The sequence below is a fragment of the Elephas maximus genome, chromosome 26 (assembly GCF_024166365.1).
Source record: "Elephas maximus indicus isolate mEleMax1 chromosome 26, mEleMax1 primary haplotype, whole genome shotgun sequence".
Classification (NCBI taxonomy): Eukaryota; Metazoa; Chordata; class Mammalia; order Proboscidea; family Elephantidae; genus Elephas; species Elephas maximus.
In genome coordinates, this window is record NC_064844.1 from 45,388,095 (window position 1) to 45,415,990 (window position 27,896).

General features: G+C 40.8%; 1 protein-coding gene across 3 annotated transcripts in view; it reads left to right on the forward strand.

Moving 5' to 3' along the window:
• The window catches only part of RYK (receptor like tyrosine kinase), a 162,873-nt gene that overhangs the window by 55,434 nt on the left and 79,543 nt on the right, over positions 1–27,896 (forward strand). For all 3 annotated transcript variants that reach the window (XM_049870598.1, XM_049870599.1, XM_049870600.1), the window contains exons 3-6: positions 6,911–7,010; positions 9,489–9,623; positions 12,019–12,072; positions 17,319–17,463. In XM_049870598.1, the coding sequence (XP_049726555.1) occupies positions 6,911–7,010; positions 9,489–9,623; positions 12,019–12,072; positions 17,319–17,463 (434 nt within the window). The remainder of the gene's footprint in view (positions 1–6,910; positions 7,011–9,488; positions 9,624–12,018; positions 12,073–17,318; positions 17,464–27,896) is intronic.

Sequence of the window (27,896 nt, forward strand, 5' to 3'; positions counted from 1 at the left end):
CGTCACCAGGGCTGCGTGTGTGTGTGTGTGTGTGTGTCTGCATATCGGAAGGAGCCCGGGTGGTGCGACAGTTAAGGCCCCTTTTCCCCTCACACGGCTGTGTTATATATCATCGTGTGTGTTTGCGCTTTGGTTTATTGACGAGTTTCTAAGAGAGGAAACTAAGAGCCAGTTTGGGAAGAGACTCGCTTAAGGTAATAGTAGGGCCAGAGGTGGCAGGAAGCAGAGGTGACCCAAACTGGGAAGGCCACATAAGGGGCAGGGTAGATGTGGGCAAAGGGTTCTTCATCTGGTCGTGTTGTCTCAGGGATGCAGTCAACCTTTAGAAGAGACCCGTGACTCCCAGCTCTAACTCTTAGTCAGAAAGTCTCGGCTCTTGTTTTTTAAGATTTTGCCAGAAGATAAAATATTTGCTTCCAAAGACCCTCAGGCTCCCTGGTATTTTAGTTCAACATTGTAGATATTTTAGCATTAGTTTTTACACATCAAAACTCCTGTTAATAGTGTTGTTCTCCAGTGTTTACATGATTCTGTTTTGTCTTCTCAAATAGATTGTCGTCTCCTCAAAGGCTGAGGCTGTGTCTTATTCTTGACATGTATGTCACACATGCCTTAGTGAGTGGTCATTAAATACCATCGTGTTAATTGCATTTTGAGATGGAATGAGAACTCTGGTACCGGTTCTCTTTCACAAGGCCGCACACTCAAAAAGGCAGAAACGACTGGGTGGTTTTTACAGATAATTAGTTTCTTCTGTATTCTGGAACATTCTTCCATATCCAGAAAAAACATGCAGTTGCATCTATTAAGTATCAATAGATAGATAGCTGACAGGCAAAAATATAAGAAAATGTAGCAGGATTCCCACCCCCCCCCCCCCCCCCCCCGTCCCAACCCCGTAGCTGTTCTCTGGTTTCAGGAATTCATCATTGTCAGAAGGGGCTACGGGGAATTTGTCTAGGGTTCCTACAGCAGCCTCTGGGGCCGCAGCCTGCTTGTGTCTCCTGCAGAGTGAGGTTTCTCTGAGAAAGTTAGTGCTTCTGGTAATTTCAGAGAAGTTTAAAAGCTATTTGGCTGCAGGCAAGTATTCATTTTAAATCCGTACTGTCCATGTTCCAGAAGGAAATGGCTTAACTCATCAGCTGGCTATTTGCAGTTGCAGTTTGTTTCCAAGTAAGGGCAGATTACCAAAAATGTTTATTTTTTAGCTTATTCAAATATTTATATTTTCTCTAGTTCCTTTTCTGAAGTATTTTGGCTCATTCTATTTTTGGTAAACAACTGCTGTTCAGATTTCCTTGGTTTCTAGTAGATGGTAAGTGTTAGTTTTTGAACAGATTTGTTTCTTGAAGGAGTGATTGGCAAGTGAGATTCTTTATAGATCAATACATGCCAAAGTAGAGAAACTTGGGCTTTAATAATTTGTTATTTTTTCTCTGATCCCAGAAACGGCAGTTCTAAAATTTTTATCTTAAAGACTGCAGAGGGAGAAGGGACTGCCTTGTGAATGCCTCACACATTTATATAGTCCCTCAAAAAGGGTAGGCTTCCATACTTTTGTACTTCTTATTCCTCCTGACTGCTGTTATGGCCACAGGGTTTGCCTTCTCAAGCCTCTTAATCAGCCACTTCATCACTTCTCCCCACGCACCCAGCTCTACCTGGCTCCACTCACAAGCTCATTTTCCTCATTTCACCCGTCTCATCTCCCTCTTGCCACGCAAATACTTGGCTGCCAGTCTTGTCTCTCCTCCCCACAGCACTGCAGTTAGGGCCCTTCAGCCCATTGTATACAGCCTCCCCACCCCCTTCCTTATGTCTCTCTGCCTTCCTAGGGCTTCTGCTCCCTGGTCAGCTCTGCCGCTGCGGGCAGTGTAGGGCTAGGCAGTTTTGGCTCTTCGGTTTGTTGTAGGAGAAATGTGAATATCCCTGGCTCTCCAGGCAGGCACTCTTATTTACCATTGTTCTCAGAGCCAGTTTATGAGTCACCATCAGAAAGTCAGCTTATTAATTTTATGGTTATATCTTGGTTTTGAGCATGCATTCACTCGTAGATTCATACATTCATTCAGAGGTCTTTGCCATGCTAGGTGCTGAGCACGTAAAAGGAAGAGATGTTGCCCATGGTATTTGCCATGGATTTGCTCAGTTTGGTGGGGCGGGGGGAGGCACTGTTAACAGATGAGGTGCGATACCATGGTCTTAGTGCGCTCGCTGAGATGGGAGTGAAAAGGCAAGAACACTGAGGTGGGGACAGCCAGATCTGCCTGGACCACCTGGGATAGCTTCCTTGAAATGGGGATGGTTGATTTGGATCTTGAAGGATGAATAGAAGTTTGCCAGGGGGAAAAAGGAAGGAAGAATCAAGGGATTGTGTAAAGGAATAGTCACAGCAAGTCCTGAGCATAGAAACATGAGTTTAGGATATCAGGACTAGAGGAAGAAATGGGGGAAATAAAGAGAGATGACCTGAAATGATAGGTTGAGGTCAGGTATAATAATATATAATAATAATGATCTATAAAAGTAATTAGTTCTCTTGACAAACGGCAGCCACTTAGAAATTTTTAAGCTGCTTTGGCTTCTAGGAAGAGCCCGGGCGGCGCAGTGGTTGAGAGCTTGACTAGTAACCGAAAGGTCTGTGGTTTGAGTCCACCAGTCGCTTCTTGGAAATCCCACGAAGCAGTTCTACTCTGTTCCTTCTGTTCGTTGTGAGTCGGAATCAACTGGGCAGGGTTTCATTTTCGTTTTGCTTCTAGGAAGATAACTGTGGCTACAAGGAGGGAGCAGAGATGGGCTGAATGGGGTGAGACTGGAGGTAGGGAGAGTATAGGGATGCTATTAATGGCAGCCAGTGGGAGAACTAAAGGGCCTGGACTGGGACAGTGGTATTTAGTGAGCAGAGACCTTCTGAGGTAAAATTTCCAGTATTAATAAGTCATTTAGGAGCCCTGGTGGTGCAGTGGTTAAGAGCTACAGCTGCTAACCAGAGGGTCGGCGGTTTGAATCCACAGCCACTCCTTGGAAACCCTATGGGGCAGTTCTACTCTGTCCTTTCGGGCCACTATAAGTCGAAGTCAACTCGATGACAGTAGGTTTGTCTTTTTGGTTTTATTAGTCATTCGATGTGAGGGGAGGAAGGAGTTTGGGATAATTCCTAGGTGTCTGTTCTGGAAAATTGGGTAGATGACTTCACCAATAACTGAGACCTAAAACAAAGGAGGCAGAGCAAGTTTGGAGAAAGATAATCAGTTTGGCGTTGAATCTGTTAAATTTGAGGGCCATAAGATCACTAGGTGGATGTGTCTAATAGGTAATTGGACATATGGGAGAGAGAGAGCGAGCAGCTGATCCCACGGATACAAAGTCCATGGTGAAATGGGCTAGAATCTAGTATAGTATAGTAGAATTTGTCATTTGGAGAGTGGAATGGGCCTTTCCTTGGAACTGGAGTACAAAGGATGGATGCTGTGACAGATATGCCTGGTCCTTTAAAGGAAAGGTAGTAAAGGAAGTTCACATTTGCTAGCCAAAAGGTACAAGAACATTGTCTGAAAGGGAGGAGGTGGGGAGGGCATCGAATGGTGAAGGATGAGGTCCTGTGAAGACTGGAGTGAGAAGACTAGTGAGAAGGAGGGTCGGTGAGGAAGGAATTGCTGAGCAGGACTAAGGGCCTCGCTTTAGATTGGGGTCATCATTGTACAAGAGCATCCATCTCTTCCAGGATGTGATTTCCTCTAATAGTGCTAGACCACAGGAGCAGAGCAGGTGGCCATCAGGAGGTTGGGCTGACCTCCAAGGATGCACAGGAGGAAGGCAAAGAGTTGAGGGTGCTGATATAACTGTCAATAATGACTTTTGGGGGGCACAGACTGGGTAGTAGGTAAAAGTGAAATCAGGTGGTCATAGCTGGCCTTGGAAAGGAGCCAAGTGGCTTAATTGGCCATCGCATCCCTGCAGTGAACAGTCCTTGGCTCCTAGTAGTGCCTCATAGATGTTGGTTGAATTGAACTGGTGGAAACTGGTGGTTTTGTAAGAATCACAGAGGTGGGAGGTCAGAGGTAGTGGTGGAATTTTTGCATTTGTTTTGGTTATAGAAGCAGTTCTTAACTGTGTGTAGGGATAGAGAATACTGAATATTGAAGCCACCAGGAAGACGGCAGGAGACAAGCCACGGCCTATGCAAAGCGCTGTCTTTGATGTTGATGGAATGAGAAATAGCCAGTATGGGCGAAAGTTGTGAGTTTCAGAGTGTAGGGGATTTTGCATGAAGAGGGGACATTTGGAAAGGATCTTACAGTTCTGAAAGCATGCTGACTGCTTACTCTCCAGGCCCTGAGGGTCAGGTGTTGTAGGAACTGAAGGATAGGCAGGGGAAGGGATGATTAGATGACTTCCGAGGAAAGCCAGGTTGGGGGAGAAGGCGGGGAAGACCTTTGTGAAGAAAGTGAGAGTGTGGAAGTCTGTTTAGAAGAGCGGGGTTCCTGAGGTGGAGGACAAAACAGAAGGGCTGCAACAGTGTTCTTGGGAGGGCCCTGAAAGGGGCTCATGTCAGAATCACAGGGGTTGGCAGTGGGCTGGTGATTATGGGGATGTGTGTCGGGGCAATAGGGTCGTTGCTCTGGAATGACCTTGATGCCATTGGGGTTTGCATTTATCGGAAGGGACCTGTGCTAGGCTGACAGGTGTGTTGTATCATATTTGATCCTCATAACATGTTATGTTATCTTCATTTTACAAAAACTAAAAGCTCAGAAAAGTTAATAATTTACTAAGGGTCACACGCTGTTGTGAATAGCTTGGTTCCAAACTCAGTTCCTGCTGATTGTGCTAATTTCTTTTGTGGACTTTCCCTTCAAGTATTGTCCTGTTGAGAGATAGCATGCATGTGGGTAGTGAGTGCATTCTTTCAATGCTAATCGATTGAGTATTATTAAGAACCCCCTGCTCATTCCCAGACGAAGCTTCTTGGTTGTAGTTCTCTAGTACCCCCTGGTGGTTGTGATGGTATAGTGGCATTCTAAGATGAGAGTACTAAAAAGGTCCCTAAAAAAATAGGTCCCTAGATGGTGCAAATAGCTAGCTAACACGTTTGGCTGCTAACTGAAAGGTCAGCAGTTCAAGTCCACCCAAGTGCCTCAGAAGAAAGTCCTGGCCAACTGCTTCCAAAAATCAGCCATTGAAAACCCTATGGAGCACAGTTCTACTCTGATACATATGGGACTCGCCCTGAGTGGAAATCAACTTCACGGCACTTGGTTTTTTTAAGGTGGGAGTGAATTCATCCCCATTAAGGTACCACTAAGTCACTGAGTTGGAACCGACTTTGATGGCAGCAGGTTTTTTTTGTCACTGATGTCTTAAAACCAAAAAAAAAAAAAAAAAAAAAAAAAGCCCACTGTCGTCAAGTTGATTCTGACTCATAGTGAGCCTATAGGACAGAGTAGAACTGCCCCATAGAGTTTCCAAGGAGCGCCTGGCGAATTCAAAGTGCCGACCTTTTGGTTAACAGCCGTAGCACTTAACCAGTACCCCACCAGGGTTTCCACTGATGTCTTAGAGCAAGCCTTTATCTGTTGTGAATGTGGCACTTAGCAAATACGGTCTTTAACAGTTGTTTGTGTACCTAACTTAGCTGCACACCTGTATAGTGTTTAGCACAAGGACTTGCACATAGAGTATGAAAGGAGAAACCCAGAGGGGGAACTAAACTCACTGAGTTGAACCCTTCTTATTCACGGGTAATACCCCTGCTCAGCTGGTGGTCGAGGCCATCTTTCCCTCTTAGTCTTCGATGATATTCTTTTATCTTTAATCTATCCTGTTTCATTGGCTTTTGCCATTAGTATATAAACACATTTAAATCTCTCCCATTTAAAAAAAAAAGGAAAGGAAAAAAAAAAAAAACCTGTGATTTGGTCTTCTTCCCCTCTTTCCCCATCTCAGCTACTGCCTGTCTTAGTCTTCCTAGTTAAACTTCTTAAAGAATGGTTTCTTGAACCTCTTCCCTCCCACTCCTTTCTCAAACCACTGCCCTGTGCCTCTGCCAATCCTAGCTCTCCGCCAAAGCTGACCTGTGGCTACTAAATGGAAGAGTGGTACTATGCTTATCAAGATCCTGTGGGCAAGACAAAGAGTGACTTTAAATATGAGGCCTCATGCAAGGTCTCGAAGGTGCAGCCATTCTGAATTTCAGCTATTGCTTTGCAATTTGAGTTGCTTCTTCCATGAACATCTCTTTGTAGCAACAGGGCTATATTTATTGATGCAGATTGGTCCTATTAAGCCACATTGGGTTGGGCAGGTATTGATAGATAATATTGGTGTTTTAAAGCTGTCATGTTGGTTACTTCTTTTCCTTTCTGGACTCTGAATCTCTTGAGAAATAGACCCAGGGGTTAGGTAGAGACCCAAATGTAAACAAACTTTGTTAATGGTGAAAACTGGCCTAGAATATGTGGCTTAGATGTTCTGTAAGAAATTTGTGCTTTGGAACCAAGTGGGTCTGCAGAACTGACTTTCACCCACCAGCCCCGTGGAGGCTCTGAGAGCTTGACTTTTACCAACCAGAGAAGACATGGATGACCAGTCATTGTCAGTAAATTACAAGTTTCAAGTCCTTGGTTCTTCATATGTGGCTGTCCAGCCCTCAGCAGGATTTCCACATCCTAACTTGGAGGTTTCACAGCAGAGTGGTGGTACTTTACATAAAATTGAGCTGGCTCGCTGGATTGACTTTTTATCCAATTGAAAATTTCTAGGATTGTTGTGGCAATTTGGATTTTTTTTTTTAATGGCTGGATTATTTGCATATATGAAGGGCTTATTCATTAATTAATGATCTAATAAGTCAAGCTGTTAGTGTTCTTTCTGTTGCCACGGACCCAGTTTATTTCTCTTCATTTTACAGGTTGAGTATAAGCTGGGGTTTCAAGTAGACAATTTTGTGGCTATGGACATGCCCCAGGTCAACATTTCTGTTCAGGGGGAAGTTCCGCGAACTTTATCAGGTGAGTGTGGAGTCTTCAAAGGGAAGGTTAACATACCGCTCCCAACTGTGTTCCCCATACCACAAAAAGAATGTTTTAACTACTGATGTGCAGCGTGTCTTACTTAATAGGTATAGATGTGTCCACCGCTATGCCACCAGGGTTTCCATAGATATATAAGTACTTTGGAAATTAATTTTTGTAAATGATAATTATTAGTACCATGTTCTTAAACCATTCCCTCTTCTCCATCCCCACTAGAACTGCCTGTGCTCAGTTCCTCCATGTCTCCGTTTCTGCACTGCTTGCACTGGCCTTCATATGGGTCCTTGTGTCTGGTTTTGTTCCCCTTTGATTAATCCCCACACTTGGCCTGGATGAGCACTGCACACACATATTTGACCGTGTCAAGCCTGCCAGTGCTCTCTGCCCCTGTCAACTAAATACATTCTAGATTCTCTAGCCTGTGTACTAGCTCCTTTACCGTCTATCCTCCTGCCCTTCTGACCTTCTCATTGCGCTTGCCTGGTCCGTCAGTGTCCCAGCAGTTCCATACTACATGCAGTTCTCATATCCATACTTTTGCACATACTTTTGCACACTGCTCTCTATATTTGGAACCATTTTCCCTTTTTTCTGCTTGTGAACTCCCACTCATCCTGCTTGTTCTGCAAGACTCAAAATCGCTACTGCCCTTTTCCTGTCTCCTTCTTGCCCTCCAGTTGATAACTCTTTCTGTTCTTGCTGCCCCATACCCGAGCCGGTTGCTGTTGAGCCGACTTCAACTCATGGCATTCTGTGTGTGTCAATAGAACTGTGCTCTATAGGGTTTTCAGGGGCTGATTTTTCGGAAATAGATAGCCAGGCCTTTTTCTTTGGAGGTGCCTCTGAGTGGACTCAAACCACCAGCCTTCCTTGAATTTAACTTTTAGAACTGGTGATATTATCTTGTAATTCTTTGTGTTTGTCTTGCCCTATTAGGGTGTGACCACTCGGAGAACAGGAGCTGTCTTTTTTTACTCTGTAACCTTAGTGCCAGGAGTCGCTGGGTGGTGCAAATGGTTAACACGCTTAGATGCTAACTGAAAGGTTGAAAGTTTGAGCCTGCCTTGCAGTCCACTTCGAAAAAAAACCAGTCATTGAAAACCCTTTGGAGCACAGTTCTACTCTGATACACATGGGGTTACCATGAAGTCAGGATCAATTAAACGGCAACTGGAAGATAGACGCTTAGTGCCTAGCATGGTAACTGGGAGGGGTAGGTACTCAGTACATGTCTCAGTAAGTGAATTAAGTGCCATAATTGCACCAGTATGACTACTTTTAAAACTAATCTTTTGAACAAGGTTCTTGAAGAAATAAGATTTTGAGAAAATGGATATTTTTAAAAATTGAAAGTATAAGCCACAATGGTTGTTCTGGAACTTTTTTGGGAGGTCTCATATAGTGTTACTAGTGACACGCATTAATCTAAGCTTTAAGAAAGTATAGGAAGTGTGGTTAATTTTTATGGGTCAGTAAAGAAATTCAGAAATGTCCATATCTCGCACATGCTCATACAGGTGACAGAATGATTTATTCTAAATTTGTAGAAAGAGAATCTGAAACCAAAAGATTGAAAAAATGTGTATAATGTGCCCTGTGGGGCAGCTCTACTCTGTCCTATAAGATCTCTGTGAGTCCAGATCAACTCAACGGCAGTGGGTTTTTTAAGGTCTGTTAAGGAGCCCTGGTGGCACAATGGTTAAGCGCTAGGCTCCTAATCCAGAGTTCAGGGTTCAAACTCACCAGCTGTCCTGTGGAAGAAAAGACCTGGTGATCTGCTCCTGTAATGATTACAGCCTAGGAAACCCTATGGGGCAGCTCTACTCCATCATATTAGAGTCACTGTGAGTCAGAATCAATTCAGCAACCACCACCACAACAAGGTCTGTTACCCCATCCCCACAGAAATTGGCAAACCCAGTTTCTGTTTAGGAAAGCATTGTTTTTGTATTCATAGTTGAGAATTTATTAAATTTGCTTACAGGTTTCTATTTAACCTCCTTGTTATGAGCAATATAAGGTAATTGTATTTTGGTAGTGAACTGTCTTTCCTTTTTGCCAAGTAATTTTTGTTCTTACTGTCACTCAAGTGGCTGGTAAGGTAAGCAGGTTTGCCTTATGATTCTGTAGTTTTAGGGAATTACAATAGCAGGACTTGGGAGGCGAAGTGATATATCAAAAATCATGAGCAAACATTAAAAATTAACTCTTCATATTTGTCTTGATTTGTCCTTTAATTTCTGTACACTGTAATGAATGGAATAATGTCTGAAGTTGTGATAATCTGAAGATAAATTCTGTGAAATTTTCTGTTTATTTTATGTAAATATGTTTTTAGTTTTAATACAGCAGGAGTGAATCAAATGATTCTAAAATATTTAATAGAACTATTTTGTCCATTAATGTTTATTTTTAGAATATTAAACAAATTTTTTTTATTCTTTTTTTAAACAGTGTTTCGGGTCGAGCTGTCCTGCACTGGCAAAGTAGATTCTGAGGTTATGATACTAATGCAGCTCAACTTGACAGTAAATTCTTCAAAAAATTTTACAGTCTTAAATTTTAAACGAAGGAAAATGTGCTACAAAAGTAAGGAATTTATTTATCAAAATATGTGTTTTACACAGAGATGTGAGAAGATCACAATTAGATTTTGTTGTCTTTTTATAGATTTAATTATAATCAGATCTTGATTGCAGTGTCAAATGAGAAAAGAAAAAGCACTATCAGATGAAATTTCTAATCACCAGGTAGCTTGTAGCCGTGAATCTCACACACGCCCCACTCAGTTCCTGCTTTCTTAAAATCTGTTACCAGAATTGCTCGGATGTCTTCCATTAGGAATGTGAAATGTACCAGTAGCTGAAGAGGTGAAAAAATCAGGCAAGTCTGATAGGGGTCCCTGAGTAACTGAGTGTTAACTGCATTTCCTTTATAAAATTAACCTTCATGCAAGAGCATGGCCATGGGGCCAGGTAGGCCTGGGTGGTAATAACCATCTCTGCTCTTTGCAGGATGTTGGGGCAAGTTACTTAATCTCCGTAAATCTCAAATTTTCCATCTGTAAAATGGGCATATTCCTTGCTTCAGAGTTGTTGTTTTTTAAAGATTAATTGAATATAGCATAATGCTTGGAATGCCGTGTGTAGACACTTAATAAATATTGGTAGTTTTTGGTTTTGGATTATTTGTTACTCAAGAAATTACAGTGGATATGAAAGTATTCCAGCATATTGGGTAATGTATCAAAGAAATTCAGAGTTCTCCTTAAACCTTCTCTTTTTACCTCCTGAGAGGTAAAATAACCTGAATTATAAGTTCACAAAGGTAGAGCTGGTTAGTATCTAATGTAGGAAAAAAACCCTAAACCGGTTGGGTGCTTAATATGTTCTAAGGGCCTTGCATGCATTAAACCCATTTAATCCTTACATCAAGCCTAGGCGATAGGTTGTCTCATTATCTCCATTTTCAGATGAGGGAACTGAGGCTTGGAGAATCTGACTAACTTGCAAAGGTCAGAAAGCCAAGTGGTGCATCTGGGATGCAAAGTCATGCTCTTAGCCTCTTTGTTAAACTGTCTTTCACCAGATTTCCTTATTGCAATTATTAATGAATATTGTGAAAATACATGAGTCCAGCAAGTGAGTAATAATGACTAATGTCCAGACACTTGCCAGTAAAGAAGCTATACTGCGTTAGAATAGGCATTTTAAAAATTAAGTTAGCTAAGGAGCCCTGGTGTACAATGGTTAAACAATAGGCAGCTAACTGAAAGTTTGGCAGTTCGAACCCACCCAGTGGCTCCGTGGGAGAAAGACCTGACGATCTCCTTCCATAAAGATTACAGCCAAGAAAACCCTGTGGACAATTCTCTGTCACATGGGATTACCCTGAGTCAGAATCAACTTGATGGGCTGTCTGCAACGACAAGCTTTCGTGTTTTGATATAATTCCCGGTTATAGTGTATCCTGGTGTATACCTGCTTTCATGTAATTTTAAAGCCAGAGGGACCTTAGAGATTCTCTAGTCCAACCAGCTCATCATATAGTTGATGCGAGAAGACTGAGCCCTTGAGTGGCCACCCAAGCCTATATAGCCGGTCAGTGAGAGTGTAGAACACCTAGTTCCTGATCCCCAGAGACATGATGCTTTATCTGTTAATGTTTAATGGCAAAATGGTGGCCAGACATAGTGTGGTCTATGGATTCCTCCGGTGCTAATATCCAGAACGATCCCATACCTTCTTAGTTTTCATAAATATGTAGGCAGAAATTTACACTAAAATTCTATTGGTGTTACCTTCTGTACTGTTTTATACTTAAGTTTAATAGAGTTACCATCATGTTTATTTGGTGGTCATACTTCTGGCCACCTGAGTTATCCATTAAATATTTATGACCCTTTAATATATGATCCTAATGTATTTATTAGTCTGGTTTTCTAGCCCACTACATTTAAAGAATTTTAAGTTAGAAGGAATGTGCTTAGAGATAGGTACACTGTCTGCAACTGAAGATATATCTGCACTGGAATGTAAATTGGTGTTACCAGCAAGAAAAGGTTCCTTTATCATATGAGTGTGGGGATTAATAGATGAGACAAGTTTTGTTACCCTAGAACTCCTGAGAGCGTTTACAGTCTGCTAATTTGTACTGTGAACCTCCAAACAAACAATGTAGTCGGTGCGTTTTCTCAGACTTCTGGGACCACAGAAACCCTTTTTAATGGAGCAGCTGTAAGCTAATACCTTTTGGTTAATGCTGATATAGACTGTTGAGTCGTGATTGTAGTGGTGATTACCAGAATGGTAACGTAGCTGTATTATCTTGCAACAAAAACTTTTTTACATCGTTCAGGCAGTGTTCCAAACTAACACAAACCTATGTTAGAGAAAATGCACAAAACGTAATTACAGTATTTAAGGATTTTCGCTGAAAAGAAACTAGAATTTCTAAAGGATCTTTTGTCTCCTCTTTAATCCAGAATTTGAAGAAGTGAAAACTTCAGCCTTGGACAAAAACACTAGCAGAACTATTTGTAAGTGTCGCTGTGTGATCTTACTCTGTTCTCAGTGGTGAAACGTGACTGGTTGCTCATGAACACAGTTGCACAAAGCCTGGAGGCTCTTGTGGTTTCCAGTTTGCCAAATGATAAATGATGCCATGCTATTTATTTCACTGATATTTTGTAGATTGCTTTATAGGTTATATGAAAGTATTAGAATATTGAGTATTTCAAGAAGTAAAATGCATATTTCGTAACAGCTGATCTGAAAAACTTTCATGAACAAAAATTTATATCACATCTTTTCTACTTGTCTTAAAGTATGAATATGAAATATGCACAGGATTTTTATCTACTAGCAGAGGGTTAGGAAATCTGTCTTGTGGCCTGGAACTAACTCTCAGCTAGTTTTATCCAGGTGAAAGTGCAAACTTAAAGATATGATGTTATTTAAACCTGCAGAGCAGAAACTCAACGTAGATTTTTATTTTTTGGTAATAGCTGTATTTAGATACTATAACATAGCTGCTTTTTTCCTTTTCTGACATGCACACGTCTCTGAGTTTTGTTCTTCCTGAGATTTAATGGCAGTATTTTAAAAAGTTACTAAATTCTCTTCATGGAAGTAGACTTAAAAATATTTTTGTTTGTTTTTGACTTTTCAAGCATACAGAGGTAGAAAGAATGCTCTGCTGTACCCCAATGTGCCCATTATTCAGCTTCAGTAATGATCAACATTTTACCAATCTTGTTTCATTGATTCTCTCTCTTTGGGGTCCCTGGTGATACAGTGGTTGCGAGCTCGGCTGCTAACCAAAAGGTCAACAGTTCAAATCCATCAGCCGCTCCTAGGAAACGCTATGGGGCAGTTCTCTGCTGCCCTCTAGGGTCGCTGTGAGTCAGAATCGACTCGTTGATAATAGGTTTTGGGTTGGAGGTGAGGTGGAGTATTTTAAAGCATGTCCCAGGCATCATATCATTTCATAAATATTTCAGCGTGGATCTCAAAAAAAAAAACCAAAACCCACTGCCGTTAAGTTGATTTCCACTCATAGTGACCCCACAGGGTTTCCAAGGCTATCAGTCTCTACAGAAGCAGACTGCCACATCTTTCTCCCATGGAGCCACTGGTGGTTTTGAACTGCCCACCTTTTGGTTAGCAGTTGATTGCTTTTAAAATTGCCCAACACCTATTCATCTTTTATTATACCTATCACATTTTTTTTTATCACATATAACAGAATTAATAATTCCTTTCTAGTCTAAGTTCATATTTATCTGGTTATCTCAAAATGTCTTATAGTTTTCTTCTCCTAAATAAAGAAAAAAGGATCCAAATAAAGTCTGTGCTACTGTATTGGGTTGATGTATATTTTATCTTAATCTATCCTTTTATTAATGTCACTTATTTATTGAAGAAATTGGGTCATTTGTCCCATAGCATTTCCTACATTCTGCATTAGGCTGGCTGCATCCTTGTGGTGTCATTTAACATATTTTTCTCTCTCCTATAAACTGGCAGTTTGATTTCACACTTGGTTAGATTCAGGACCAAACCTTTTAGCAAAAGTAGTTCATAGGTGCTGCCATGTGTTCCTGTTTCATCACTTCAGGAGGTAGAGTTGTTCCAAGGTAGACCTTTTCTGAAGGTAAAATAATGTGATGAGACATTGCCTCCTTTTTAGAATAGCTCATTTGGATTTATCTCTGAAAAGAAAGGAAAAAAAAAAAACAAAAAAACACTGCTCTCAAAGCTTACTTTAAAAATTCTACCCATTTCTCTTATCCTAGGACATTATTTCCCATTAAGAGCAGTAGTATTGCATACTCTTAGCGTCTGTCTACTTCTTTCTCTTTTCCTAGCTATCCACCCATCCAGAATTTATTGAGAGCCTATGATGTGCCAGGTGGTATGACTTGAGGCAGAGGATTAAAATGTGAGCAAAACAGACCCTGCCCTCAAGGGGTTATAATGTAGTAAGGGAGATGGGCAAGGCAGTCGGTAGTAATCACAACGTAGTGGGAACAGTGTATATACATAAGCCTGGAATTCGGAGGTAATAGAGCAGGGTACATTTGGAGTGTGCCCCACAGGGTGATATCTTCTCCTCTGCCTTGGAGAGTGCTTGAATGGGGACTATCAGCATTTGCCTCTGGGACTTTTCCTTTTCTGCCCTCCCAAGACTAAACAGCTCTCCCATGGTATACCAAAAAACAAAAACAAAAAACCATCGCCACTGAATCAGTTCTGACTCATAGTGACTCTACAGGACACGGTAGAAGTGCCCCATAGGGTTTCCAAGGAGCAGCGGGTGGACTCGAACTGCCGACCTTTTGGTTAGCAACTGAGCTCTTAACCACTGTGCCACCAGGGCTCATTCTTAAAAAAAAGTAATGCCTTTATTCAAGCCACAGTCAAGTCTAGCTGTCCTAGAAGCAGTTCAGTCTCTTTACATTAATCTGTTCTGGTATATTGTTTTGATTCGAAGCTTAATTTTGGAAAGCAGCCTTATTCTCTTACTTCAGGTGTTTGAAAGCTATTTTCTTTTGTCCTAACCACTTCTCAGAACACCAGTCTTGTACATTTAACTGTTTGACATCTCCACATGATGTATACTAAACCTGTTGCTGTCGAGTCGATTCCGACTCATAGTGACCCTATAGGACAGAGTAGAATTGACCCATACAGTTTCCAAGGACCTTTTTGGTTAGCAGCTGTAGCTCTTTACCACAACGCCACCAGGATTTCCTGATGTATACCGGATCCTTCAAATTTAATTTTGATACAATAGAACTTGATTTTTCTCTTTCCGCAATCAGCTTTTTTTCTTTGTAAAGGTGCCATTATCCACCTAATCTCTTAAGCCAAAACTTTGATTCCTCGTTTTCTTTTACCCCAATGTAATTCATTAACAAGGCCTGTTAACTACTTTGCCTTCAAATCCGTTTACTTATCATCTTCACTCCAACACTTTTGTCCAAACCACTGCTAATCTCTTTCTTAGACTACAGCAGTAACTTTCTAGCTTATTCTGTTTCTACTTTTGCTACCCTACACAGCTTCCTTCACACAGCATCTACAGTAACCTTTTTTTTCCCCCTAAGCGTGATTATGTACATCCTTCTTTTGCTTGAAACCTTGCAATGATTTCTCATCCCAATTAGGATAAAACCCAAATTCCTTGGGTCTTATTCTAAGCAAAGGAAACTTGTCTTTTGAAAATGTTCACTTACCCTGTATTTTAAAACTCTGCTTGATCTGACCCTGCCTGATTCTCCAGCCTCATTTCAGACTGCTCTCCTTCTCTTCCGCTGTACTCCAGCCCCAATACAGTAGCTCTTTTCTGATACTTGAGCATGCCAGGCTCATTCCTACCATAGATTCTTTGTACTGTGTGGTCCTTCAGGTAGGAATGCGCTCCCCCCACATCCTTGTCATTCAGATCTCAGCTGAAATAATTCCTTCTTACAGAGGTCTGCCCTGACCTTTCAATTTAAAAAAAAAAAACGAAAAGTACAGTAAAATCTATGAAAGCTGGAACCTGTGTAAGGTGGAAACCTGTCAGAGAAGGAAAACTGAAATATTTTCCACCAAAACAAGCGATAGAAAAGTGACAAGGCTGCACTCTGACAAAGGCAGAAAACTTAAAAGACTCGGAAAAACAAGGCGATCCCTCCGAGTTCCGGCTCTCACAGGTTTCACCGTTGCTGCTTGTTTTTTCTCTAGCTCCTCATTTTCTTTTAAATAGCTGGGTAGCGCTTATCGCTGATTATTTTTCGTTCATTTATTTGCTAATTTGTTTATTCACTTATCATGCCACAAATATTTGAGTGCTTCTTATGGATGCACCAGGCACTACCGTATTCCAGATGCCGAGGATGCTGAGAACAGGTCTCAAGGAGCAGTGGCAGGAGGCAGACAAAAAACAAAGCACGTGTGAATATACAGCGGGTCAGATGGGGAGAAGTGTGGTGGTGAAAAATAAAGTAGGTGAAGGAATGGAAAGTAATGGTATGAGGAGAGGCTGTTTAGACAGGTAATCAGGGAAGGCCTCTCTGAGGAGGTGACCCTGGAGAGAGACCTGCATGAATTGGGGTTGGGGGCAAGTCTGGTGAAGATCTGGGGGTCAGGGGAGAATGACCTGGGTAGAAGCAGCAGCTGGCTGCTGTTATTTTTATTTGTGCATGTATTTGCTGTATGTTTCCTACACTCCCCTACACACATGCATACATGGCAGTGCATAGCGGCAGTGCCTGTGACTTTCACTGCTAAATCCCCAGCATCAAGGCTAGGACCTGGTACAGAGCATGAGCTAACAAACCATTGTCGAATGGTGAATAATCAGTAAATTCATGATGTGAGCACTCGTCACCAAAGCCTTCTTGAATTTCCAGTCATACCAATTCTTTCTCTGATTGTATGTCTTCTGCTCTGCTCAATCAGATCTTGTGTATCTTTGTGTCTCTTTCTCAGTTTGCCTCTGCGTGTGTGTCTCTGTCATTGAGTTATTTTCACTATTGCTGGAGCTTTTTTCTTTGTCTCCCTTTTCTGAATAATGTAAGGCTGCATGTTATTTCATTTAATGAATAGAGTCTTGTTTTTCTGCTCTCATGTTTAAAAACAGGTAAAGTAATTTTGGTTATTCTCAAAAAAGATTAAAAAAAAAATTTTTTTTTTTTTAACTTGTGGATTCCTCTGTTGTGAGCCAGTGATCCTTGGCAGTGAAAAGATGCGGGATCGCTCTAATCCAGGCATTGTTGTTGAGGATTCATGAAGAACCTATAGAGCTCCTCTTTCTCTTTACATGTGGTAACTACTAGCCACATGTGGCTAATTTTAACTTTAAATGAAATAAAATTAAAACTTCAGGTCCTCATTTGTAGTAGCTGCATTTTAAGGCCTAATAGCCACAGTGGCTAGTGGCTACTGTGTTGAATAGCACATGATAGACCACTTCTATCACTGCAGAAAGTTCCGTTGGACACCACTGCTATAGATGGTTTATTTTGTGTATAGTACTTCTGAGTGACTATTAGCGTCATTGACCAAAAGTTTGATTAAAAGCATTTTTTAAAACTACAGTAAAAAACCCAGAAAATTTATGTGAACTTAACACTAACACTACTACCAGTAGCTGCTCAGTCTCTTGTCAAAGACTAGGCACATGCAATTGAAAATTTTTTTTAAGAGAAAATGATACTCATTGTGTGTTTTGAGTCACAAAACAATTGATGATCTTTGCCTAAAAGGCTTAACCTGCTTTTCCTTTTTATTGCAGATGATCCTGTACATGCCACTCCAACCACTTCTACACGTGTGTTTTATATCAGTGTAGGGGTTTGCTGTGCAGTAATATTTCTTGTAGCAATAATATTAGCTGTTTTGCACCTTCATAGTATGAAAAGGATTGAACTGGATGACAGGTATTGTACATATTTGAGGAAAGGAAAAATAAAAGCAGTTATTTGCATATACATGGGGGTCTATACATGCCCATGCACACAGGTGCACACTGGTGAAGGGGAAAGAGGGAGGATGATCAGACCAAAGGAAGAATAAGATTTCCTGATTGCTGGTTTGTGTGTCTCTGTTATCTGTATATATATTTTTTAATTTGTGAAGCCAGAAATTACAGTTTATTACAGTTGGTGAGAAGTAGAGATAAAGTTATGTTTTCCATCCCTTTGACATGACTCCGTTCTAGACTTCGACTCCCAAAACCCACTGCCATTGAGTCGATTCTGACTCGTAGTGACCCTATAGGACAGAGTAGAACTGCCCCACAGAGTTTCCAAGGAGCACCTGGTGGATTTGAACAGCCAACCTTTTGGTTAGCAGCCATAGCTCTTATCCACTATACCGCCGGGGTTTCCAGACTAGTACTGGCTTTTTAAATAGCCCCTTTTTTGTCTCCAGGTTCCTCCCTCTGTCATTCTCCAGCCAGCCAGCCAGCCAGTAAACATTTATTGAATACCTGCTGTAAGTTAAAAGAGTGGTTTTTAGCCTAGCTGCACGTTAGAGTCATGGTGGCAGCTTTTATAACATGTCAGCACTTGGATCCCACTTTCCAGAGATTTTGATATAATTGACCTTTGGTGGTATTTGGGTATCAGTATTTTCCTTAAAGCTTTCTGCATGATTCTGATGTACACCCATTTAAGATAAACTGGGTTGGGTATTATGCTAAGGGCTAGGAATAAAAAAATTAATGGTATACACTCATGGCTTCAAAGATTTAATCTTTGACATTAACGCATAATTACTGAAGTTTGCAGATTTGTTGACTGTGATATGTATAGTACAGTGTGGGAACACACAAGGTACTTGTCCCAGCCTGGGTGAGTCAGAGACCAGGAGAAAGACATGGTAGCCAGGATGGGTTTGAAAGGTAAAGGTGAAATGATTGACAGATTTATTTTCCCAGCACACAGTTCTCATTTTCTTCCTCAGTGATTCCCAGTTGCTGATTAAAAATATTCCCAGCTTCATGATATGACCTTCAAAGCCCTTCTTATGTGGAGACATGTCTCCCATACTCTTTAAACCTTTTTTCTCTTTCTAACTGTATCCTTCGTTAATGCTGCAGTCAAATGGTTACTCATTCCGTACTTTTGCCCCACACTTGGCCCTTCAGGACTTTTGTTCGTGCTTCACCTTTACCCACAGGACTCCTCTTAGTTTTCTCCAGTCCGTTCTTCCAAGTCCAACTCCATTGCCATCTCCCTCATGAAGTCCTTTCTAAGCCTCACAAGCATCCATTACCCCTCCTTTCCGTGTCCCTTTTCTGAGGAGCAATTGTTGTATTTTTCCTTTCTGCAATACTTTTTTGTAAACTTGTCTGATGCTTTTAGCTAGAATGAAGGCTCTTTTAGGTCAGGGACCCTGAAGTCCTAACTTCATCCTAAAAGCAGGGTTAAAAAAAGCTCCATAGCTAATCTTACTTGCTTATGGAAATCGAATGAGATAATTTATTTAGACTGGGTTTAAACTATTAAGTGCCAGCAAATGTACCTTTGATCTCATTTTCTACCTCCTGTGATGTAGTTGCTTAGGTACCTAGTTTAGTACATATGAGGGGCAGGTCACTGGCAGCCTCTCTGCTTCCAAAGAAAGTTTGTTCTGACCACTTAGCATATGCTTTGCTCCTTATAAACCAAAAACTAAACCCAGTGCCGTCGAGTCGATTCCGACTCGTAGCAACCCTACAGGACAGAGTAGAACTGCCCCATAGAGTCTCCAAGGAGCACCTGGCAGATTCAAACTGCCGACCCTTTGGTTAGCAGCCATAGCATTTAACCACTACGCCAAAGGGTTTCCTTTGCTTCTTATAAAGGGACCCCTAAATATCTGTTGAATGAGTGAAAAATTGACACAGATGTACCCATAGTAACTTTGTGTGCCCACAAATTTTCAAGATTTTTGAGGTGGTACAAGAGTGCCACCTGCTGTTCAGTTGCTGGAGAGAAACACAATGACTAGTACAGGCAGTCCCCGGATTATGAATGTCTGACTTAAGTACAATCCGTAATTAAGAACCAGTCCCATAAAACTTTATACAGGCATATCTTGTTTTATTGCGCTTCAATTTATTGCCCTTCACAGATACTGTGTTTTTGAACAAATTGAAGGTTTGCGGCAATACTGCGTCTAGCAAGTCTGTCGGCACCATTTTTCTAACAGCATTCGCTTCTTGTCTTTGTCACATTTTAGTAATTCTTGCAGTTTTTTGAACTTTTTCATTATCATTATTTTCTGTTATGGTGATCTGTGATCAGTGATCTTTGATGTTACTATTGTAATTTTTTTTTTTTTTTTTGGAGAGCCATGATGGCGCAGTGGTTAAGAGCTCGGCTCTAACCAAACGGTTGGTAGTTTGAATTCACCAGCCACCCCTTGGAATCTCTGTGGGGCTGTTCAACTCTGTCCTATAGGGTTGCTATGAGTTGGAATTGACTTGATGGCAGTGGATTTATTGTAATGTTTTGGGGCACCATGAGCCGTATCCATATAAGATGGTGAACTTAACTGATAGATGTTGTGTGTGTTCTTGCTGCTCCACTGACCAGCCGTTCCCCCTTCTCTCTCACTCTCCTTGGGCCTCCCGATTTCCTGAGGCACGACAATATTGAAATTAGGACAGTTAATCACCCTACAGTGGCCTCCAAGTGTTCCTCCAAGTGTTCAAGTGAATGAAAAAGTCATTCGTCTCTCACTTTAAATCAAACGTTAGGAATGATTAAGCTTAGTGAGAAAGGCATATTGAAAGCCGAGATAGGCCAAAAGCTAGGCTGCTTGCACCAGTTAGCCAAGTTGTAACTGAAAAGGAAAAGTTCTAGAAGGAAATTAAAAGTGGTACTCAGTGAGCACACACATGGTAAGAAAATGAAACAGCCTTATTGCTGATATGGAGAAAATTTTAGTGGTCTGGGTAGAAGAGCAAACCAGCCACAGCATTTCCTTAAGCCAGAGCCTAATCCAGAGCAAAGCCCTAATTCTCTTCAATTCAATGAAGGCTGAAAAAGGTGAGGAAGCTTCAGAAGAAAAGTTTGAAGCCAGCAGAGGTTTGTTCATGAGATTTAAGGAAAAAATCTGTTCTATAACATAAAAGTGCAAGGTGAAGTACCAAGTGCGGGTGTAGAAGCTGCAGCAAGTTATCCAGAAGATCTAGCTAAGAGAATTGATGAAGGTGGCTATACTAAACAATTGAACAATGTAGGCGAAACAGCCTTATATTGGGGGAAGATGCCATCTAGGACTTTCATAGCTAGAGAGGAGAAGTCAATGCCTGGCTTCAGAGGACAGGCTCACTCTCTTGTTAGGGGCTAATGTAGCTGGTGACTTTAAGTTGAAGCCAGTGCTCACTTGCCATTTCAAAAATCCTAGAGCCCTTAAGAATTATGCTAAATCTACTCTGCCTTTGTTCTATAAATGGAACAACAAAGCTGGATGGCTGCACATCTGTTTACAACATGGTTACTGAATTGTTTAAGCCCACTGTTGAGACCTACTGCTCAGAAAAAAAGATTCGTTTCAAAACATTACTGCTCATTGACAATGCACCTGGTCACCCAAGGACTGTGATGGAAATATACAAAGAAATTAATTTTGTTTTCATGCCTGCTAACACAACATCCATACTGCAGCCCGTGGATCAAGGTGTAACTTCGGCTTTCAAGTCTTATTAATTATGAAATACATTTTGTAAGGCTATAGCTGCTATAGATAGTGATTCCTTCGATGGATCTGGGCAAAGTAAATTGAAAACCTTCTGGAAAGGATTCACCATTCTAGATGCCATTAAAAACATTTGTGATTCACGGAAGTAAAAATAACAGCATTAACAGGGGTTTGGAAGGGGTTGATTCCAACCCTCGTGGATGACTTCAAGGGGCTCAAGACTTTAGCGGCGGAAGTAACTGCAGATGTGGTGGAAATAGCAAGATAAATAGACTTAGGAGTAAAACCTGAAGATATGATGGATTGCAGCAGCCTCATGATAAAACTGTAATGGATGAGGAATTGCCTCTTACGGATGAGCAAAGAAAGTTGTTTCTTGAGATGGAGTGTGCGCCTGGTGAAGATGCCGTGAACATTGTTGAAATGACAAAGGCTTTAGAATATTACATAAACTTGGTTGATAAAGCAGTGGCAAGGTCTGAAAGGATTGACTTCAATTTTGAAAGAAGTTCTACCATGGGTAAAATGCTGTCAAACAGTGTCACATGCTACAGAGAAATCTTTTGTGGAAGGAAGAGTCAGTGGATGCTAATTTCATTGTTGTGTTATTTTAAGAAATTGCCGTAGTCACCCCACCCTTCAGCAACCAGCACCCTGATTGGTCAGCAGCCATCAACATCAAGGCCAGACCCACCACCAGCAAAAGGATTATGACTCGTTGAAGGTTCAGATGATGGTTAGCATTTTTTTAGGAATAATATATTTTTTAATTAAAGTATGTACATTTTTTTTTTTAGACATTATGCCATTGCACATTTAATAGACTTACCAAATCAAAATCCTGTTGCCATCAAATTGATTGGCTGATAGTGACCCTGTAGGAGAGAATAGAATTGCACCATGGGGCTTCCAAGGAGTGGCTGGTGAATTTGAACTGCAACCTTTTTTGTTAGCAGCCAAGCTCTTAACCATGGCACCACCAGGGCCCTTAATAGACTACAGTATTGTGTAAACATAACTTTTATATGCACTGGGGAACCAAAAAATTCATGCAACTCACTTTATTGCGGTATTTATTGTGGTAGTCTGGAACTGAACCTGCAATCTCTCTGAGGTTGTCTGTATATTAAAAATTCAAGGTACTTATACATTGGTTCCTAATAACAAACAGGCATTATTTTGCAATGTACATCAAAACATTATTATTATTGCTGTATTGTTAAGTTAAAAATGTTTTCGTGTATCTGGAAGTATTTCTTTAATGTTTTTTAAGGTATGAAAAAAAGAAAAACCCAAATCCTTTGCTCTCGAGCTGATTCTGACTCATAGCCACCCTATAGGTCAGAGTAGAACTGCCCCATAGGGTTCCCAAGGAGCAGCTGGTGAATTCGAACAACCGACATTTTGGCTAGCAGCCAAGCTCTTAACCACAGCCCCACTACTACATACTGTATACTGACACAAACAGTTGACTTACTGACGTTAGATGCTGCTGTTGTTTGTTGTTAGGTGCTGTTGAGTCGGTTCCAACTCATAGCGACTCTACGCACAGCAGAATGAAACACTGCCCAGTCCTGTGCCATCCTCACAGTTGTTGCTATGCTTGAGCCCATTGTTGCAGCCACTGTGTCAGTCCATCTTGTTGAGGGTCTTTCTCTTTTTTTGCTGACCCTCACTTTACCAAACGTGATGTCCTTCTTCAGGGACTGATCCCACCTGATAACATGTCCAAAGTATGTGAGACGTAGACTCGCCATCCTTGTTTCTAAGGAGCATTCTGGTTGTACTTCTTCCAAGGCAGATTTGTTCATTCTTTTGGCAGTCTATGGTATATTCAGTATTCTTCGCCAACACCACAATTCAAAGGCATCAATTCTTCGGTTTTCCTTATTCTTTGTTCGGCTTTCACAGGCATATGAGGTGATTGAAAACGCCATGTTTTGGGTCAGGCACACCTTAGTCCTCAAGGTGACATCTTTGCTTTTCAGTACTTTAAAGTGGTCTTTTGGAGCCTATTTACCCTATGCAGTGTGTCTTTTGATTTCTTAAATGAAATCCTTGACAACCTCAGTGTTTTCTCCATTTATCATGATGTTTCTTATTGGACCAGTTGTGAGGATTTTTGTTTTCTATATGTTGAGGTGTAATCCGTACTGAAAGGTGTGGCCCTTGATCTTCATCAGTAAGTGCTTCAAGTCCTCTTCACTTGCAGCAGGCAAGGTTGTGTCATCTGCATAATGCAGGTTGTTAATGAGTCTTCCTCCAATCCTGATGCCCTGTTCTTCTTCTTAGAGTCCAGCTTCTTGAATTATTTGCTTAGCATATGGATTGAATAGGCATAGTGAAAGGATATAACCCTGATGTATACCTTTTGTCACTTTAAACCATGCAGTATCCCCTTGTTCTGTTCAAACGACTGCCTCTTGATCCGCGTACAGATTCCTCATGAGCACAATTAAGTGTTCTGGAATTCCCGTTCTCCACAATGTTACCCATAATTTGTTACGATCCACACAGTCGAATGCCTTAGCACAGTCAGTAAAACACAGGTAAACATCCTTCTGGGATTTTCTGCTTTCAGCCAGAATCCATCTGACATCAGCAATGATATCCCCAGTTCCAAGTCCTCTTTTAAATCTGCCTTGAATTTCTGGCAGTTCCCTGTCGATATAGTGCTGCAACTGCTTTTGAATGATCTTCAGCAAAATTTTGCTTGGATATGATACTAATATTATTGTTCAATAATTTCTGCATTCAGTTGAATTGCCGTTCTTGGGCCTAGACATAAATATGGATTGCTTCCAGTCAGTTGGCCAGATAGCTGTCTCCCAAATTTCTTGACATAGATGAGTGAGCACTTCCAGCGCTGCCTCCGTTTGTTGAAACATCTCAGTTGATACTCCTTCAATTCCCGGAGCCTTGTTTTTCACCAGGGCCTCCATTGTAGCTTGGACTTCTTCCCTCAGTACCATCAGTTCCTGATCGTGTGTTACCTCCTGAAATGGTTGGACAGCAACCAGTTCTTTTTGTTATCTTGACTCTGTGTATTCCTTCCATCTTCTTTTTGATGCTTCCTGCATTGTTCAGTATTTTCCCCATAGAATCCTTCGTTATTGCAACTTGAGGCTTGAATTTTTTCTTCAGTTCTTTCAGCTTGAGAGATGCTGCGTGTGTTCTTACCTTTTGGTTTTCCATCTCCAGGTCTTTGCACATATCATCATAATACTTTGTCTTCTTGAGCGGCCCTTTGAAATCTTCTGTACAGCTCTTTTAATTCATCATTTTTTCCTTTTGCTTTAGCTACTCGACATTCAAGAGCAAGTTTCAGAGTCTCTTCTGACATCCAATTAGGTCTTTTCTTTCTGACCTGTATTTTTAATGACCTCTTGCTTTCTTCATGTATGATGTCCTTGATGTCACTCTACAACCTATCTGGTCTTCAGTCATTAGTGTTCAATGTGTCAAATCTATTCTTGAGATGGTCTCTAAATTCACATAGGATATACTCAAGTTCATACTTTGGCTCTCATCAACTTGTTCTAATTTTCTTCAGTTTCAATTTGAACTTGCATGTGAGTAATTGATGGTCTGATCCACAGTCAGCCCCTGGCCTTGTTCTGACTGATGATCTTGAGCTTTTCCATCGTCTCTTTCCACGGACGTATTCAATTTGATTACTGTGTATTCCGTCTGGCAAGGTCCACATGTATAGTTGCTGTTTATGTTGTTGAAAAAAGGTATCTGCAGTGAAGAAGTTGTTGGTCTTGCAAAATTCAATTATGTGATCTCTGGCATCATTTCTATCCCCAAGGCCATATTTTTCAACTCCCGATCCTTCCTTGTTTCCAACTTTCACATTCCAATCACTAGTAATTATCGGTGCATCCTGATTGCATTTTCAATCAGTTTCAAATTGCAGAAGTGGGTAAAAATCTTTAATTTCTTCATCTTTGGCCTTAGTGGTTGGTGCATAAATTTGAATAATAGTCGTATTAACTGGTCTTCCGTGTAGGTGTATGAGTATTATCCTATCACTGACAGCATTGTATTTCAGAATAGGTCTTGAAATGTTCTTTTTGATAATGAATGCAATGCCATTCCTCTTCAAGTTGTCATTCCCGGCATAGTAGACTATATGATTGTCCAATTCAAAATGATCGATACCAGTCCACTTTAGCTCACTAATACCTAGGATATCAGTCTTTATGTGTTCCATTTCATTTCTGACGACTTCTAATTTTTCTAGATTCATACTTCATACATTCTAGGTTCCAGTTTTTAATGGATGTTTGTAGCAGTTACTTCTCATTTTGTGTCATGCCACATCAGCAAATGAAGGTCCCGCATGCTTGACTCCATCCACATCATTAGGGTCGACTCTACTTTGAGGAGGCAGCGCTTCCCCAGTCGTCTTTTGAGTGCCTTCCAATCTGAGGGGCTCATCTTCTGGCACTATATCAGATAGTGTTCCACTGCTGTTTGTAAGGTTTTTACTGGCTGATTCTTTTCAAAAGTAGACCGCTAGGTCCTTCTTCTTAGTCTGGAAGCTCAGCTGAAACCTGTCCATCATGGGTGACTCTGCTGATATTTGAATACTGGTGACATAGCTTCCAGCATCACAGCAACACACAAGCTCCCGCAGTACGACAAACTGACGGACGCATGGGGGACGTTAGATACGAACTGCAAACTGTACCTAACTGTTCTGACATACGTACAGATTTGACTTAAAGACAAATTTAGGAATGGAACTTGTTTGTAATCAGTAACTGCTTGTAATTAATTTGAGTTGTGATTTTTTTAATTCATCTGTTAGCGTATGTTCCTTTCAAGTAATATTTAAGTAGCACTTTCATATATGTCATATAATTTGAGCCTTAAAAAATCCTGAGAGGTGGGTTTTCATAATCCCATTCTTGGAGTCAGTAAACTAAAGTCCTTTATTTCTACCCTCTTTGAAGATGGTAATGCTCTTCTTCCCCTTCTTTATTGAACCCTGGACTTCTCTAACAATTTTGCTTTCTAGTCTGATCTTTGAGTGGTGGTCAAAACTACAAAAACAGCTGCCCTATGGCTCATCTTTCTGAGGTTAGAGATGTATCATAACAGTCATAATAAAAAAGAATAGGAATAGTAATTTATAAATCTATACTGAGACCAGACAATGTGCTAAATGCTTTACTTATATTTTGTCATGTAATCCTTTTAGCAACTTTCTCAGGAGGCGCTGCAGTAAAACCTACGAAAGGTGGAAACTCTGTAAGGTGGAAACCTGTTAGAGAAGGAAAACTAGAATGTTTTCCTAGTAAAGAGTGATAGAAAAGTGGTAAGATTGCACCCTGTCAAAGGCAGAAAACTTGTGAGAACCAAAAAAACAAGTTAGTTCAGGCTCTCACAAGTTTCTGTGTGTTATGCTCATTCTGTCTGTGAGGAATCTGAGACTCCAGAAAGGTTAAATAGTTTTCCCTAGTCAGTCACACAGCTCGTAAATGGTGCTGGTGGTTTTGATTTTAAGGTTTAAGCTCTTCATTTCTTCACCATATTGTCCCATGCCCACCATTTATGTAGACTTATGTAGATCAATTCCTGAATAACCTCCAGCCTTAAATGATTTTCCAGAACTCTTGCTAGATGACAGACTGATGAGTCCTTGTTATATTCTCTGTGAACTGAAAAGCATCTTCAGGCAAAGTTGTTGGGGAGACAGGGCTCACTGTAGACACAGGAAGAAGTAGGTAACCTAAAATGATAATGAGGTCTTAAGGGAAGACACGCAGGAGGGCATTTTATCAGGCAAACATGAACCTTCAGAGCGGCTTGCATATAAGCAGTATTTTCCAAATGTTTGTTGCAGGAAGTTGCTATTATAATTATTACTATGACCTTTCAGAACTGTTTTAATTACAGTAATAGATTGTATTATTAGGGATAAAGGGCTACATAGGGACTTATAGTGCTCATTGCCTGGGATGCTATATATATTTTTCGAATGTGTGTAGACTCTTGAAATTGGTAACATTCAAATTCATATATAAGTGTTGCTGTCTATATCACAGCCTTTTGTCGTTATATGTTTTCTCAATCATTTACAAAATGCAGTACTATCATGTGGAAAGAAGTCAGTTAAAAAAAACTTTGCATATTTAGAAAAGATGGCAGCCACTGATTAAGCTATACTGATGATGTAGCTAAGGGAGGAATGTAACACCTATCCTGAAGGGGGTTGTATCCTGCCATCTGATTTCACTTTTGATGCTGAATTTCTCTGTTTCACTTCTCCACTGCTGAAAAATTACAACGGCTAGGGCAGTGAGGATGGAATGTTCCCAAGGATGACTTGAGTGAAAAAGGCAAGGTTGTTACCATTGAAGACACAGAAGTACACCTTGAGAGGCATTAATTTGTAGTAATCTTGAACACAGGGTTAGCAGTGATTTGAACCTACTACCATCTTCTGGGTCTCCTGTATTATTTAAAATATATGATGAATTAGAATGCCTCAAGTACTACAGATTTCTGAGAAGTTCCATAAATTCGAAAAAGGGTGGATTTGGAGAAGTAGAAGAAGCAAAGTGTATGTGATTAAACAAACTTGAATATGATGCAATACCCCTTGCCAAGCTTTGTGCGTGTTGGCACATTCAATTTGATTTGATAGTCTTCCGTCTTTTCTAAAAGT